Source organism: Dipodomys ordii, unplaced genomic scaffold, assembly GCF_000151885.1.
Source record: "Dipodomys ordii isolate 6190 unplaced genomic scaffold, Dord_2.0 Scaffold11, whole genome shotgun sequence".
Classification (NCBI taxonomy): Eukaryota; Metazoa; Chordata; class Mammalia; order Rodentia; family Heteromyidae; genus Dipodomys; species Dipodomys ordii.
Genome location: NW_012267227.1, coordinates 3,515,280 through 3,531,430, shown reverse-complemented (window position 1 = coordinate 3,531,430; position 16,151 = coordinate 3,515,280). Strand labels below are relative to the sequence as shown.

The following is a 16,151-nucleotide window of genomic DNA, read 5'->3' as shown; positions in this document are numbered from 1 at the left end:
GCCACTTCCGGTTTTCTGGTGGTTTATTGGAGATAGGAGTCTCACGGTCTTTCCTGCCCGGGCTGGCTTTGAACCGCGATCCTCAGATCTCAGCCTCCTGAGTAGCTAGGATTACAGGCGTGAGCCACCAGCGCCCTGCCCTATTGTAAATCTTTGTTATAAGCCTTATGTTATTTGCTATTGAATGGTAAATTTTATCAAGAAATTTCATTTGCTTTTCCATTTAAAAAAAATACACAAAGCCGGGTGCTGGTAGCTCACACCTGTAATCAGGAGGCTGAGATCTGAGGACCACTGTTCAAAGCCAGCCCAGGCAGGAAAGTCCATGAAACTCTTATCTCCAATAAACCACTAGAAAACTGAAGGTGGCGCTGTGGCTCAAGCAGTAGAGCACTCGCCTTGAGCTGAATACTGCAAGGACAGCGGCCAAGCCCAGAGTTCAAGCCCCATGACCAATAACAACAACAAAAAAAACATACATTTTACCTCAGAAATTTTCAAACTTTTTTTTTTAAAGAGAGAACAGTAGAAATACTCAAAAGCAATGTATCTCAACATGTTGATGCTACTGTTTTCTGATCTCCTGTATTATAAGGTTTTGTTTTCACATTCTTATGTAATTCTTGCAAATTAAAATTTTCAGCCAGGCACTAGTGGCTCATGCCTGTAATCCTAGCTACTCAGGAGGCTGAGATCTGAGGATCCTGCCAGCCCAGGCAGGAAAGGCTATGAGACTCTTATCTCCAATTAACCACCAGAAAACCAGAAGTGGCTCAAAATGGTAGAGCGCTAGCCTTGAGCAAAAAAGTTCAGGGACAGTAGCCAAACCCTGAGTTCAAGCCCCATAATCGGCAAAAAAAATAAAACAAAATAAAACTTTCTAATTAAATGGACTAAAGAAACATGACAATATAATATATGACTATAGACCAGATACTGAACTGGAAAGGAAACTGCAGAAGAGGGTATTACTAGAACTACTGAAATTTAAACACAGACTATACATCAAATAACAGTTCTTTATCCATATTAAATTCCCTGAAATCAATACTCTTCCTATTGTTATGTAAGATAATATCTTTGTTGTTACAAAATACATATGTAATACAAGCTTAAATAGTTAAGGGCAACCAACGACATCTGAAATGCACTCTCTCAAATGATTTGGGATTAAAAAGGAGGACAGGGCTTGGGAATGTGGTTTAGTGATAAGAGTGCTTGCCTAGCATACATGAAGCCCTAGGTTTGATTCCTCAGTACTACAGAAACAGAAAAGGCCAGGTGGTAGAATGCTACCCTTGAGCAAAAAGCAGCTCAGGGACAGTACTCAGGCCCAGAATTCAAGCCCAGGACCGGCAAAACAAAAACAACAACAAAGACAGATGGATGCACTGATATATAGGAAGATGAAACAAACATTTCCAAAGGGTCTAAGCAAAGTTCTTTGAATGACTCTTGTAACTCTTTTGTAAGTTTCAATTTTTTCAAGTTAAAGTATTTTTAAGAAGAAATAATGTGGAAAAACTAGAAAACACCAAAACTATATTTTAGAAAGGTTAAAAATCACCATTTAGCTAATCACCTAAAGAAAATTACTAACAACATATTTTCGGTTCTTTTTTGTTTGTTTTTTTCATAAAACAACCTTTTTTTTTTTTTTTTTTTGGGTACGGTCGTAGGGCCTGAACTTTGGGCCTGGGCGCTGTCCCTAAGCTCTTCAGCTCAAGGCTAGCGCTCTACCACTTGAGCCACAGCGCCACTTCCGGTTTTTTTCTTATGTGGTGCTGAGGAATCAAACCCAGGGCCTCAGGCATGCAAGGCAAGTGCTCTACCACTGAGCCACCTTCCCAGCCCCAACCTAATCTATTTTTAACATATTTATGTTTATGTAAAATTTTCTTATAATATTTTGGTAAGACATAGTTCAATCATCACTCTATTTTTAGTTATTTCTAATTTTTATTTCTTATAAATACTAATATCATAACAATATTTATGCATAAACTTTAGTCTATGCTTTAAACACACAAGATCAGAGAATGAGAATACTTGAAGATCCATGCTATCAACTGCCAAAGAGCACCATTATTTAAAAATCTTGAAATATGACAAATGTAGCTTAAATTGTATCATAAGCAAGTGATAATTTGTAGCTCTAATCCAAAAACAGTATCTTTTATTTCCAGTTCCATACAAGAAATACATCAGTGTCAGCTCTAATGCATAAGAAAAACACTGCTTTAATGTAACATAAACGTTCCTTACAATTTAAGAAGTTTTGTTATTAAAAAATGGACAGACTATAACATTATTCCTATGCTATTTAGACATCAATGAAATTTACATTTTTAAACCTAAAAAACAAAACAAATCCTGTAAGAAGAATTTGCACGATGAGTAAGTCAACAGCTTTTTACTGTAGGCTAAATAGAGCACTAAGAATTGTACAGGAAAAAATATATATAAACCCAGGCTTCCAAAGGTATAAGAGGAAATGATAAGTAAATAATTAAGTCAACTCCGTTCACTCTGATCGTAAAAAAAAAAAATTAGAAAATATAGAGTGTGCAGCTTTTATCACTTAGTGAGATGGGGTTACTTGGACATGGCTTCCTAAACTGTCAGGTATCACAGACTGGTAGAAACTGAAGATAGGTAAACCACACACAATTAGGGAAAAGGTAAGTACTGATGAGAAAGGTGAGAGAGAATAATGAAGGGCGTGAGGGATTTCCGTTTAATATAAACAGGTTATGCCAACAGTAGGATGCTGAGAAGAAACCAGCAGATAAGTCAATAACTGTAATCCTGTTATTATTAGCATTAGGTCATGATTACCCAGGCTAGAGCCCAAAGAACTGGAGTCAAGACAAAAATAGGTAGATTCAAGAGATACCACTAAGAAAAAATAGTATCTTACTGAGAAAAGTATAGAGTCCACTGTCCTCTCTCTTACTGAACAGCCTGTTCTTAATACCAATTACACATTGTTGTATAGGATTATATTTGGGTGAGAATAATCCCTTGCTCATGAAAAATATTTTTTTAATTACTTTGATCTGCTTATTCTTTTTTCCTTTAAAAGTTAGCAAGTATTTATTTTAGTATAACAGGATAAAGTAGACAGAGACAGAAAAAGAGAGAAACACTTCCTGCTCTCCATTTGGAAATGGGAGTTAAAGACTCTTACTTATTCTTCTTTATTAACAAGAGCAAAGGTTGGCAAAATTATATAATAAATTTCTTTGCAACTGCCAATTACACATCATTTGGCTTCAATATTTTAAAAGACCAGATGTTTCTCTCATATAGTATTAAGTGTTCAAATGCCAAACTATTCCTTCTTTTTTTTTTTGCTATAATGTAAAAGCAACTTACTGTATAAAATCCTAAATTTCTTAAGAGAGTCTTCATCAAAATTTCTGCCAGATGAGTGTCTGGATGGCAGCTCTGAGTGCCATAAGGCTGATCTGCAAGGTTTCCATAGCCAGTACATACAGAAGAGAGGTCAGTGGCATCTGAAGGGGAGCTATAGCCAAGAAGGGAGGCCACATGGGTATGATCTTGCAAACTCGTCAGAATGATATCCAGTTGCATTCTCTAAATTACAATGAAAAAGGAAAACATAATTAGCTTCAAATGCATTTATTATAATGTCCTAAAATGCGCAAGCTAAAATGGGATGTTGAGTATAATAATGTAAACGCTGTAAGTAGACAGGAGTAGAAAATGCTAACAGATAAATTATACTAAACAAAACTCTAGACAATTACCATTGACAGCTACTTATTCTGTTGTGTAAATCACTTGAAATCTAAACTAATACAAAATAGTCACTGAAAAGCATCTGTGGATATTATAATGTAATACCACTTTTCCCCTCAATGCATAACTTTCCAATGGACTTTTCTACTTAGTTCAGCAAAAACATAATACACTTAATAAAAATGAAAACAATAGGCATACTCCTATCTCATATCTTCAAATACTAGATCTTAGCAGTCATCTATTACTTTTTAAATAAACAATCCCAGACAAAGTTCTGAACACTGAACCAAAAAGTGGAAGCTTTTGATTTCAATTCAGCACACACAAGGGACTCTGATTTTAAAAAAAAAAAAACAACTAGATAAATCAGTTATTACTTTAATAACTGGCCTCAAATAATTTAATAAGTTATATTTGCATCACCTAATGTCACAATACAATTGAAACTTCTCCTAACATATAACACTAAATAACTAGCATTCACCAAACTACCAACTTCATAATAACATAGGCAGTTGACTCACTTTATTTTTCTTAATTTTCTGGTGATATTAGGTTTACTTAAATATCATGCAAAGGTTACCTGTCCTTTAGATAAGCTCTCCCATCTATCAGGTCCTTGGGGTAAAAGAGAATGAAGTAATTCCATCCGTTCTCGTAATGGAGGTAATAGCATGGTTGCTCCCACTGACAGAGTTTCAATTACCACCTAATGTTAAAAAAGAAAACTGGGTTGATTAGTCTGGTTCTTATACTTGCAATGAAAACATATGAAAAGTGGATCCATGGACTACTAAGATTATGGAAGTCTAAAGAAGGTGGCACACAAGCAAAAAAAATTTTTTTAAGCAGATAGCCAGGCACCGGAGGCTCACATTGTAATCCTAGCTACTCAGGAGGCTGAGATCTGAGGATTATGGTTCAAAGCTAGCCCAGCAGGAAAACTCCATGAGACTCTTATCTCCAATAAACGACCAGAAAACTAAAAGTGGCACTGTGGCTCAAGTGGTAGAGCACTAGTCTTAAACTGAAGAGCTCAAGGAGAGCTCCCAGGCCCAGAGTTCAATTGCCACAACTGCCAAAAAAAAAAAAAAAGCACATAAATCCTTGTTTAAATGTTTTTAATAAAGTACAAACTTTGGATCTGTTATTAATCATCATACAACAAATAGTTAGTGTGAGTTTACTGTTTGTGTGAGTTTATGTGACTGAAAAGTGACATAAATATAGGGATAAATAAAACAGACTCATATTATCTAGTGGAAAAAAAAAGATCCTGAGCAAGTAAGCATAACTGTGAAAGGAGTCTCATAAGGAAAATAAAAACTAGTAGAAACTGATTTGAGAAGGGTGTATTTTTGTGTGTTTGCTTGTAGTGGGGCTTGAACTCAGGGCCTTTTACCCAACTTTTCACTCTTAGCTGGTGTTCTACCATTTGAGCCATATCTCCACTTCTAGCTTTTTACTGGTTAATTAGAGATAAAAGTATCACAAATTTATCTGTCAGGCTGGCTCTGAACAGTTAGGATTATAGGCGTGAGCCACCAGCACCCCGTTTGTACCTCTTTAATCAAGAACTATGGTTGAGCCATCTAGCATTTCTCTCCTATTTAGTCACAGAACATCATCTTTTAGTGAAGTTGCTTACAAGGCAGGCACTCTACCAATTGGTTATTTTCAAAATAGGGTCTCACTTTATGTATGAGCCAGCCTGGGCCATAATCATTTGATTTGTGCTTCCCCATGTTGCTGAGGAAAGCAAGTGTGTGCCACTGTGCCTAGTCACTATGCTTGCCTAATAGCTAAGATAAGACATCAGTTGAGATGTAGTCTCACAACCTTTTTTTCAAGGCTAGCCTTGAACTACAATTTCTCAACCTGTCTCCCAGTTTGCTAGGATTACAAGCTTAAGCCACCATGTCTGGCCCTCCTTATTTATATTCACTTCTTTATTCTAGGCACTTATTTGTCCTTAAACCAACCTTAAAAGTCCAGGGGAAGATACAGCATGAGTTACAAATTCACAAGTTCTATTCTCTTACCTCTTGGATTTCATCTGGGACAGTTGAGTCCATCAGCCTAAAGAGCAAATTCCGAAGTGGGCCAGCCTGCCTCCCAAGAATGCTGGTAGCTACTCCTCCCGCAAGGGCAAGAGCAAGGTGATTTGAAAGCAGCTTCAGACACAGCTTGAGGAAACTGTGGTGTTCCCTTAAAATCAAATAAACAGCTATAAATAAATAAATAAATAAATATATATATATATACTTTTTTTTTTGGGGGGGGGTCCGGTCGTGGGGCCTCAACTCTGGGCCTGGGTGCTGTCCCTCAGCTCTTCAGCTCAAGGCTAGCGCTCTACCACTTGAGCCACAGCGCCACTTCCGGCTTTTTTTCTTTTTGCTTATGTGGTGCTGAGGAATTGAACCCAGGGCCTCATGCATGCAAGGCAAGTGCTCTACCACTGAGCCACCTTCCCACCCCGGCTATAAATATTTTAGAACATAAAAATGCATGCACTATTCAATCTAGGGAGCTTTTTTTATCTCATCAAAAGTTTTGAGGAGTCATAACTGGTAGTAATTTTAAAACATGATTTGTATAATTTTGGAAAATTTTTAGAACCTAGAATATTATTGGGAATAATGTTTATCTCTTTTCTAGCTTGAAAGAAGTTTCATATAATTGAAAAACAACAAGAAAAAATAACATCAAATTTCAAAAACAGTTATTAATATAAGCACACACATACATGTCTACACGTACCTTGATGAAGGGAAAGGGAGTGGGGGAATCTCACTGTTTATCTTATCACAGTATCTCTCAAGAAAAGAACGAAGATGTGAGAAGGTACTTTCTTCAAGATCAACACAGTAAGGTCGGTGCCATGCAACAACTTGTCTAGAAGGACAGACGATAAAATCATGAAAAAGCCTTTAAAATGAAATTCCTACAAATGATCAAAATGAAAAATATAAACAAAAAAGCTGACAGACTTGAACAAGATGAACAGGAAACTTTTTTGTTATAAGGATAAAACCCTTTCTTTTAGCAACTGAGGAAAACCAACAATTTTTTATGGTGTGTACCAGTACCAGGAATTGAACTCAGGGCTTCACACTCCCTCATCTTGCTTGCTCTACTGGTCCTCTACTACTTGGTCTATGTCTCCAATCCAAAAGTTTATCATCTTTAAGAAGAAAAACATGGGGCTGGGAAGTTGGCTCAGTGGTAGAGTGCTTGCTTCGCATACATGAGGCCCTGGGTTTGATTCCTCAGCACCACATTAGCAGAAAAAGCCGGAAGTAGCGCTGTGGCTCAAGTGGTAGGGTGCTAGCCTTGAGCTGAAGAGCTGAGGGACAGCACCCAGGCCCAGAGTTCAAGCCCCATGAACGACAAAAAAAAAGAAGAAGAAAAAAAAAAAAAACATAACCACTGCACTTGGTTAGAAGGTTTGGATATCCATTCACCTGAAAACAGAAGGCTGAGCCACAAGTTTTAATAAATTCTGTTTCTAAGCATTTATGTGTATTTCATATTAAGAAAATTAGCCTGTCTCTACAGAATACAGAATGATAGCTGAAAACCTATTAAAAGAAAAACGCTCAAATCTTCTTATGAGTAATGTCAACATTTTGGGAAACAACTATATACATATGTAGGAGAAAGTTGCATAGTTAATACCAAAGGCATATTATTTATATTCCATTTGTTTTTAATTGTTTACATGGAATAATTATCTATAAATTTAGTTAAAGTATCATCATAAGTCCTCCTTGAGTCAAATGCAGATATATCAAAATGTAGATATAATAAATTCTAAGTTGTAAACCAGTTAGTAAACATCTGAAAAATAGAAAGTCCTGAAAATTCAATCTCCTACAATTAGCTAAAAAAAGATCATGCTACTAATTAAAGAAAAAGCTAACTTCTGCAAAAAAAACCCAAAAAACAAAAAAATAGCCTCCTCAATTTAAAATTATTGCCACCGTTATTTTGTTTTTCAAAAAACCAACCAGGTAAAGGACACTGAAGTTAAACAATTATCTTAAAATAATGAAGAATAGTTCTCATTTTATTTAATTTACTCCTAATATGCAAGCATTTAATTTTATAACTCATCATCTTAGAGGGAATTCAAAAGTCTGTAAGGCAAGTTAAAAAAATGTTACAAACATGGAGTGTAACTTCTTACTTATGAAACAACTGAACTCTCAATACTCAAATGAAAAAGAATCCAGGTATATGGGGATTTTTTTTAGTTTTGTTTTGTTTTGTTTTGTCATGGGGCTTGACCCAAGGCCTAGGCTCTTTTGCTCAAGGCTAGTACCCTACCACTTTGAGCCACAGCATCACTTCTGAGTTTTCTGGTGGTTAACTGGAAGTGAGTCTCGGACTTTCCTGTCCAGGCTGGCTTCAAACTGGGATCCTCTGGTCTCAGCCTCCTGAGTACCTAGGTTTACAGGCTTGAGCCCCAGCACTGGTGTTTTTACTGGTGTTTTTAACCCCTATTAAATACAAGAACTTTGAGACATAAGCACTCTTACCGGTCCCTAGGGAGAGCAGTCCAAGCCAGACTATGTGAGGTTCCAGCTGAGATTTGCTGAATAGCTATGCCGTCTAGGCCACTCACTTTCTTTGGTTTAGTAATCGGACCTGTGGAATTTCCTTGGCCACACTGGCCCATTGAGTTATTGCCCCAGGCATAAACTTCATTGTCTAAAAATATCAAGTACAAAAGAAAAGTTTGAATGTAATGTATTTAAGAAAAATAAGCTAATATATTTCTTTAAAAACAAACAACTTAGGATGCTTAGTATGCTCCAGAGGAAGTTCATTGCCAGCCTGGGCTACATAACAAAACTGTATCAAAACAATAAAAATGAACAGTAACTTACCATGAGAAAGAGCCAAACAATGACTGTCTCCAATAGAAATATCAACTATTCTTGTGGACGCCAGTTCTTCAATAAGCTTGGGTCTCAAAGCAGTAGCTTCAGAAGAACCACAGCCTAGGCAAGCCCCACATCCCCAAGCATAGACCTGAAAAGACAGCAGAACACTGCACATAGGCTCCTATGACTATTTGGTTGCCAACTTAAATTGTTCAAGCAATAAATACGATTATCAAACGAGAGTATACTTTAAGCCTTTTTGGTGTTAAAGCGGTCACTATTTCTAAACATTCACTATATAGGCAAACAAGCAGGTTGGCTAAAAAAAAAACTGGTTAAAGAAACATCTGAGAGATTCTGCTAGAGCTACTACTTTTTTCTTTTTGAATATTTTTATTAGCTTTAAGTAGTTGTGAAAGGAGTTGCCACTAAACAAGGCAGTTTATGAATACAGTGGGTTGTGATTCATGTCACCCCATTCAACATTGTCACCCACCTCTCCCAATCTATCCCTTTACTCACTTTTATTCATATTTAGGTTATGTACTGAATTTTTTGCCATTTAACCAAGCAGTTTATGTATACAATGCTTCTTGAGCAGTGTCATCCCTTCAACATCTTCGCCCCTCCTTTGACCTGTCCCTTCCCTTACTTTCCTCAATTCTGTGGTAAATACAATGAATTCTTACCTACATTTTACCTTGCTTCAATCTTCTATCCCTTTCCCCTTGCCCCCTCCCTTGCAAGTATCCATTTCCTGGTACTCATTTTGTTAGGCTTTGACTTACTCTTTCTAAAGAATTATGCTATTTGAGCTCTCCATAAAGTCTATTATACTTCAGTTAGTTCATTTGTAACCACTTGCATACCACCCAGTGTGTTTACTTATAGATTTTTTTCTGTGTCGGTCATGGGGCTTGAACTGAGGACCTAGGCACTGTCCCTAAGTTCTTTTGCTCAAGGCTAGCACTCCACCACTTTTGAGCCACAGCACCACTTCCAGTTTCTCTGGTGGTTAACTGGAGATAAGAGTCTCACAAATTTTCCTGCCTGGGCAGGTTTTGAACCATGATCTTCAGTTTTCAGCCTCCTGAGTAGCTAGGATTACAGGCATGAACCAACAGCGTCTGACTACTTATAGATTTGTAGGCACATTCTAGCTACCACAAATGAGGGAAACAACGCACAACCATGTTTACTGCAGCATTAAGCCAAGATATGGACTCAATCCAGATGCCTCTGAATGAATGAATGGATCAAGAAAATGTGGGATATATACACAATGGAATTCTTTTCATCCATCAGAAAAATATTATATTATTCATAAGGAAATGGAAAGACTTAGAAAAATTATATTAAAATTATATTAAGCCAGACACAGATAAACATAGGTTACTTGGTTTCCCTTATTCATGGTAGCTAGAATAAAGCTACTATTAATTAGCTTGCATTTTGTTACATTGCTCAATCTTAGCAATTTTGGATTATCCTAAAACTTCTCTTTAAATTTTTCTTTTCTTTTCTTTTTTTTTGGCCAGTTGTAGGGCTTGAACTGAGGGCCTGAGCACTGTCCCTGAGCTCTTTTGCTCAAGGCTAGTGCTCAACCACTCCACTTTTGGTTTTGTAGTGGTTAATTGGAGATGAGAGTCTCATAGGGACTTTTTAGCCTGGGCTGGATTCGAACCTCGATCCTCAGATCTCAGCCTTCTGAGTAGCTAGGATTACAGGCATTAAGCTACAGGCATCAGGCAAACTTTTCTTACTCTGCCAATGAGACCAAGATTAGACCAAGGTGTGGCAATATAAAGATGATATGCTAAGTTCATACTTCAGTATCACCAGTCAAAAACAAAACAAACCAAGATTACATAAATCACTAAACTTCTGTTCAAGATTTAATTTAAAAACACCTTTCCTTGGGCTGAGAATGTGGCTTAGCAGTAGAGGCAATTCTGGCCTAGCATGCATGAAGCCCTGGGTTTGATTCCTCAGTAACATATAAACAGAAAAAACCGGAAGTGGTGATGTGGCTCAAATGGTAAAGTACTAGCCTTGAGCAAAAAAAAAGTTCAGGGACAGTGCTCAGGCCCAGAATTGAAGCCCAGGACTGGCCAAAACAAACAAACAAACAAAAAACAAAAATCTTTCCTCATTGTTCAAATTTTTGTGTAATTGATGCTGGGGTTTAAACTCAGGGCTTCTCATTTATTAAGCAGGTGCTCTCCCAGCATCTCACATCTCTCATTTATGTGTGGACTACTTAAGTCTTCCCACACTTAGTTGGGATGACAAGTGTGCAGCACTACATAAAACCATTGGTTGAATAAAATAGGTTCTCTAAATTTTCTGCCAATGCTGGCCTCAGATCACAATCTTCCCAATCTGTGCCTGCATAAATGAGACTATAGGCATGAGCCACCAAGCCCAGCTCATTGTTGTAATTTTTAATTACCACTTATAAGTAGGGCCATGCAAAACAGTGTAAAACTGTTCATTTTGAACAGCTTCAGTTTTTTTTTTTTTACTAATACTAAGGAAACCACTGACTAATTTCAGGTAGTTAGAAAAAAAGTTGCATGATGAAAAGAAAAATATGAAAGGATGCGTGACTTCCAATTTGGCAACCCAAAATGAACAAAATCCGAGCAATTTTTTTCTTTGATAGGTTTTGTGTGTATGTGTGTGCCTGTTTTGAGGCTTGAACTCAGGGCTTGAGTGCTGTCCTTGAGCTTTTTTACTCAAGGCTAGAGAGCTCTACCAATTCAGCCACAACTCCACTTCCAACTTTTTTGCTGGTTAATTGAGATGAGAGCCTCACGGATTGTCCTGCCCCTGCTGGCTTCAGAGGGGCTAAAAAAAAAAACAAAAATGCATCTGGATCACAAAGGTTAAAACTGGTCTCTTTTCAAATATTCTTCTTCAAACTCTTCTTCAAACAAAAAGAATTTCATTTCAGCAAGCTGTCTAAAAATATTTGCTTTTAAATATTTTTTTAATTTAAATAGGATTATTACTGTTTATTTACCTAAGCTCCTAAATTAGTCTCTTTCACATTCATCCCTTAGTCCTACCTGTCCTGTTGATGTCAAAGCAAGTGAAGACTGGCTTCCAGCACAAACTTTTCTAATAAACATTCCTTGTAAAGCTTCTATAACTTTAGGTTTATAGACTCTGTTGGTGTCACCATGGCCAAGTTTGCCTATAAAAATAAATATATACATTCAAGTTAAACAATTTACTTGCTATTAAGAGTCTCTGTTCTTTTGTAAGTTCTGAAGTTGAACTGCACAAATATTTACACCACTAATCTGACAGACGTGGAAGTCTGTAAGTGTCTGATAGCAAAACAAATGAATGACCAACAACCAACAACCTTTCCTATCTTAATCTCAAACACTTAAAAATCACCTTGGAGAAACACAGGAAATTATCTACCTTTTTCTTTCCCCACTGATCATATTTCTTTTTTTGATCATATTTCTAAACTCAATATATAGACTTAATATACAGATCCTAGATAAGAACATTCACATAATTTTTTTAATGAAAAAATTCAGTATTTCATGACACAGAAAACCTGGAGAATCATTAAAAAGAAAAAACAATTGGCTAACAGATAAATCCAACCTCATTAAAAAATCAAGGAAATGCAAATTAATCTATACCATTTTCACTGTTAAAAGTATTTTTTAAATTAACTTTTAGAGATTTTTTTTTCTTCTTCTTCCTCTTCCTCTTCCTTCTCCTCCTCCTCCTTGATGGTGTTGCTTTGCTCTGTTTTCTGTTTTACTGAGATAGGGTCTCACTAAATGGTCTAGGCTGACCTCAAAATAAGATTCTCCTATTTCAGCCTCCCATTTTACCTGGGATTTTACAGGCATGTACCACCACACCTTTGTAAACTTAATTTATATATTTTTTTATTTTTATTTTTGCCGGTCGTGGGGCCTGAACTCTCTGCCTGGGCACTGTCCCTCAGCTCGTCAGCTCAAGGCTAGCACTCTACCACTTGAGCTACTGCACCACTTCCAGCTTTTTCTGCTTATGTGGTGCTGAGGAATCAAACCCAGGGCCTCATGCATGCAAGGCAAGCACTCTATCACTGAGCCACCTTCCCAGCCCTTAATTTATATTTTTTAATTTAATTTTATTTTATTTGTGAACATACTGTACAGAGGGGTTACTTAATTTATATTTTTAAGTGATTCAGGCAAGTGAGCATTTCCATTGCTGGTAGGAATGAGTAGCTAAAGTGGACAAAGATTTGGTCATTCATAGTAGTGCTTTGTTTCATTTTGTTTTGGTTTTTTGACTTTTCCTAATTTACAAATGACTTACTTCTCTTTGTATCCTTATGTGGTAGAAAGAAAGGAAGAAGAGGGAGAGTAGAATAAAAGAAGGAAGGGACAGTATTATGGAGATTTTTAGGTGGCAATGGTGGAATGGTGGTAGAGAGAGAGAGAGAGAGAGTATGTGTGTGTGCGTGCGTGCGCGTGCATGCACGCGCCTATCCCCATCCTAAAGCTTACACTTGGCTTTCTTGTTTATGGCTAGTACTCCACTACTTGAGCCACATCTCCAACTCTGACTTTTTTCTGGTTAACTAGAGATAGAATCTCGTAGAGTTTTCTGCCCAGGCTGCTTTCAAAATGGGATCCTACAGGTCTAAGCCTCCTAACAACTAGGTTTGTAAGTGTGAGCCACTATTACCTACTAGCAGTGTTGTTTTTAATTAAAAAAAAAAAATTGGAAGCCATCTATATACTCAACAATGACACCCTGGTTTTAAAACTGTACTGCAAGGCTGAGGGCATGACTCAAGAGGTGGAGTGCCTACCTAGCGAGCCTGAGGTCCTGAATTCAAACCCCAGTATATAAAAGAACACCTGAATTATTCTGTGTACCATTCCTAAAGCTTGAACTCAAGAGACCAAGCAATATCCCTGAGCTTTTGTGTTCCAGACGAGAGCTCTACCACTTTGAACTAAAGCTCTACTTCTAGCTTTTTGTTAGATAAGTGGAGATAAGAGTCTCATAGACCTTCTTGGCTGGGCTGGCTTTGAACTGCTATCCTCAGATCTCAGTCTCTTGAGTAACTATGATTATAAGCATGAGCCACTGGCATCTGACCATAAAAGAATGCTTTTGAGACTTTTCTATTGCTAGTAGAGTTATGCTTGTTGATACTGAAAAGATACTCATAAGAAACTATTAGAACAGCAACTTACTCAAAAGATACTATTAGAGTTAAAAAACAGCAGGTTATAAAATAATGCATGCCTAACTTTGATTTTTTAAAACATTTGTGCAGAAATATACCTATTTCTATCATATGTATTTATAGGTCTATCTACCAAACTGTTAAGAATGGTTAGAACAACATTGGAAGGACCACAGACTTAATATTTACTTCTGCCTATCTCTTTTTGATTTTTTTCCTACATTAGGAACATATGCCTAAAAATAAAATTTTAGAAAATTTCAAAGGCCAAAGCTGTAAGTAATTTCTTTACATACCATTGTCTCCTCCTCCAAAAGACCATACAGTTCTTCCATCTTTAGATAAAGCAATAGTATGGGAACTGCCACAAGAAACCTCTCCAACATTGCTAATGTCTTTTACTAATGTAGGAATGTTCCGGCTATTACTGTCACCATGTCCTTGAATAAAATACATACACACACACACACACACAAAAAAAAATGTTAACTCTTTTTCTTGAGGCACTTATTTCACAAGTGGAACAAATGTTACAAGTTATTTTTTAACTGACATTAATATGCAAAATAGAATCATTTCTGATCTCTCAATGCAACCCATCTCTTTATAGCTGCTCCCAAACTATGGCACCCAGGTACTTCAATGAGCCCAAGAATATATTTATGCTCTTGTCATAGTACTTACCTTATTCTGTCTTGAATCATGCTCCTAGCAACTTGGGTTTTTTTGTTTTTTGTTTTTTTTTTTAAGTCGTCATGGGGCTTGAATTCTGGGCCTGGTGCTGTCCCTCAGCTCTTCAGCTCAAGGCTAGCACTCTACCACTTGAGCCACAGTGCCACTTCCAGTTTTCTGAGTGGTTTATTGGAGATAAGAGTCTCACAGGCAGGAAAGCCCGGGCTGGCTTTGAACTGTGGTCCTCATATCTCAGTTTCCTGAGTAGCTAGTATTACAGGCGTGAGCCACCGCACCTGGCTTCAACTTATTTTCACAATCTAGTGAAGTATAAACATTAGGATCATGACAATACCTTTCTTATCCTTGATACTCTACTGCACCTGTTCACAATAGGCACCTGATAAATACTTTCTAGATTTAATTACATCTTATATTTTAACAACAGAATACAGGTCCTACTTATAAGACTATATGGATCTATCAATTTATCTATCTATCTGACTATCTTATTCTGAACTTAAAGTAAATGGCCTGTTACATCTACTCTTACTGGTTCTAGATAAGTACAATCATTTCTGTTTCATTGGAATAACTTTAGTTAAAAAAAAAATTGGGACTGAGAATGTGGCTTAGTGGTAGAGTGCTTGCCTACCATGCATGAAGACCTGGGTTTGATTCCTCAGTACCACATAAACAGAAAAAGCCAGAAGTGGTGCTGTGGCTCAAATGGTAGAGTGCTAGCCTTGAGCAAAAGAAGCTCAGAAACAGTGCGCAGGCTCTAAGTACAAGCCCCAGTTCTGGCAAAACAAAAATACAAAAAACTTACCTAATCTTCCAAAGTCTCCTTCACCCCATGTATATAATTCACCATCCTCTGTGACAGCAGAACTGTGTCTATATCCAGCCGACACACAAACAACTACCTGCATTGCACACAAGTGATTGAGATGAACATACAAATGCTAAAATGTGTTCTCTATTTGTCTTGTATAGAGACTTCAGAGGTATTAATTATTCACAATTCCTACAGGAATTGTCATGTACAAATGTGGAGATTATTCTCAGAGTGATTGAATTAAGCAGTCAAACTAAGTAAGAGAACAATTTCTCTCAACTCATGCAAAAGTGATTTTGAGCAGAGGACTTGCTGATCATTTAAAGGAATACTGTATCACCAATTAAGTCTTTACTGAAAGAGTTGGAAAACACTCAACAACCCTACTGGAACAATAGCAATTTTTTAAATATAAGGTTAACACAAAACATCTGGTTCTGGCTGATCCAAAAAATATTGTTCCATAATACTCAAAACAAAATACTTGCAGTACACAAGGGTCTGCACTGTAAGCAGTACAACATTCATATTAAACTCTTGATAGTACGTCTCAGACTCAAACAGATACACAATTGATTGGTAGAATCAAGGGAAAAAGGATATATAGCAATTTAATCTGAAGAACATTCATATCTTCTAACTGATAAAACCACTTAGAATGGGTGCTAAAAAATATACAGGAGGGCTGGGAAGGTGGCTCAGTGGTAGAGCACTTGCCTTGCATGCCTGAGGCCCTGGGTTCAATTCCTCAGCACCACATAAG

General features: G+C 37.0%; 1 protein-coding gene across 1 annotated transcript in view; it reads right to left on the bottom strand.

Annotated features, from left to right (window-relative positions):
• The window catches only part of Herc1 (HECT and RLD domain containing E3 ubiquitin protein ligase family member 1), a 176,802-nt gene that overhangs the window by 114,741 nt on the left and 45,910 nt on the right, over window positions 1-16,151 (bottom strand). Inside the window, exons 6-14 of the mRNA XM_013009926.1 lie at window positions 15,380-15,476; window positions 14,175-14,318; window positions 11,729-11,856; window positions 8,661-8,805; window positions 8,310-8,481; window positions 6,529-6,663; window positions 5,811-5,976; window positions 4,352-4,477; window positions 3,379-3,600 (exon numbers count right to left, since the gene is read on the bottom strand). Coding sequence (XP_012865380.1) covers window positions 3,379-3,600; window positions 4,352-4,477; window positions 5,811-5,976; window positions 6,529-6,663; window positions 8,310-8,481; window positions 8,661-8,805; window positions 11,729-11,856; window positions 14,175-14,318; window positions 15,380-15,476 — 1,335 coding nt within the window. The remainder of the gene's footprint in view (window positions 1-3,378; window positions 3,601-4,351; window positions 4,478-5,810; window positions 5,977-6,528; window positions 6,664-8,309; window positions 8,482-8,660; window positions 8,806-11,728; window positions 11,857-14,174; window positions 14,319-15,379; window positions 15,477-16,151) is intronic.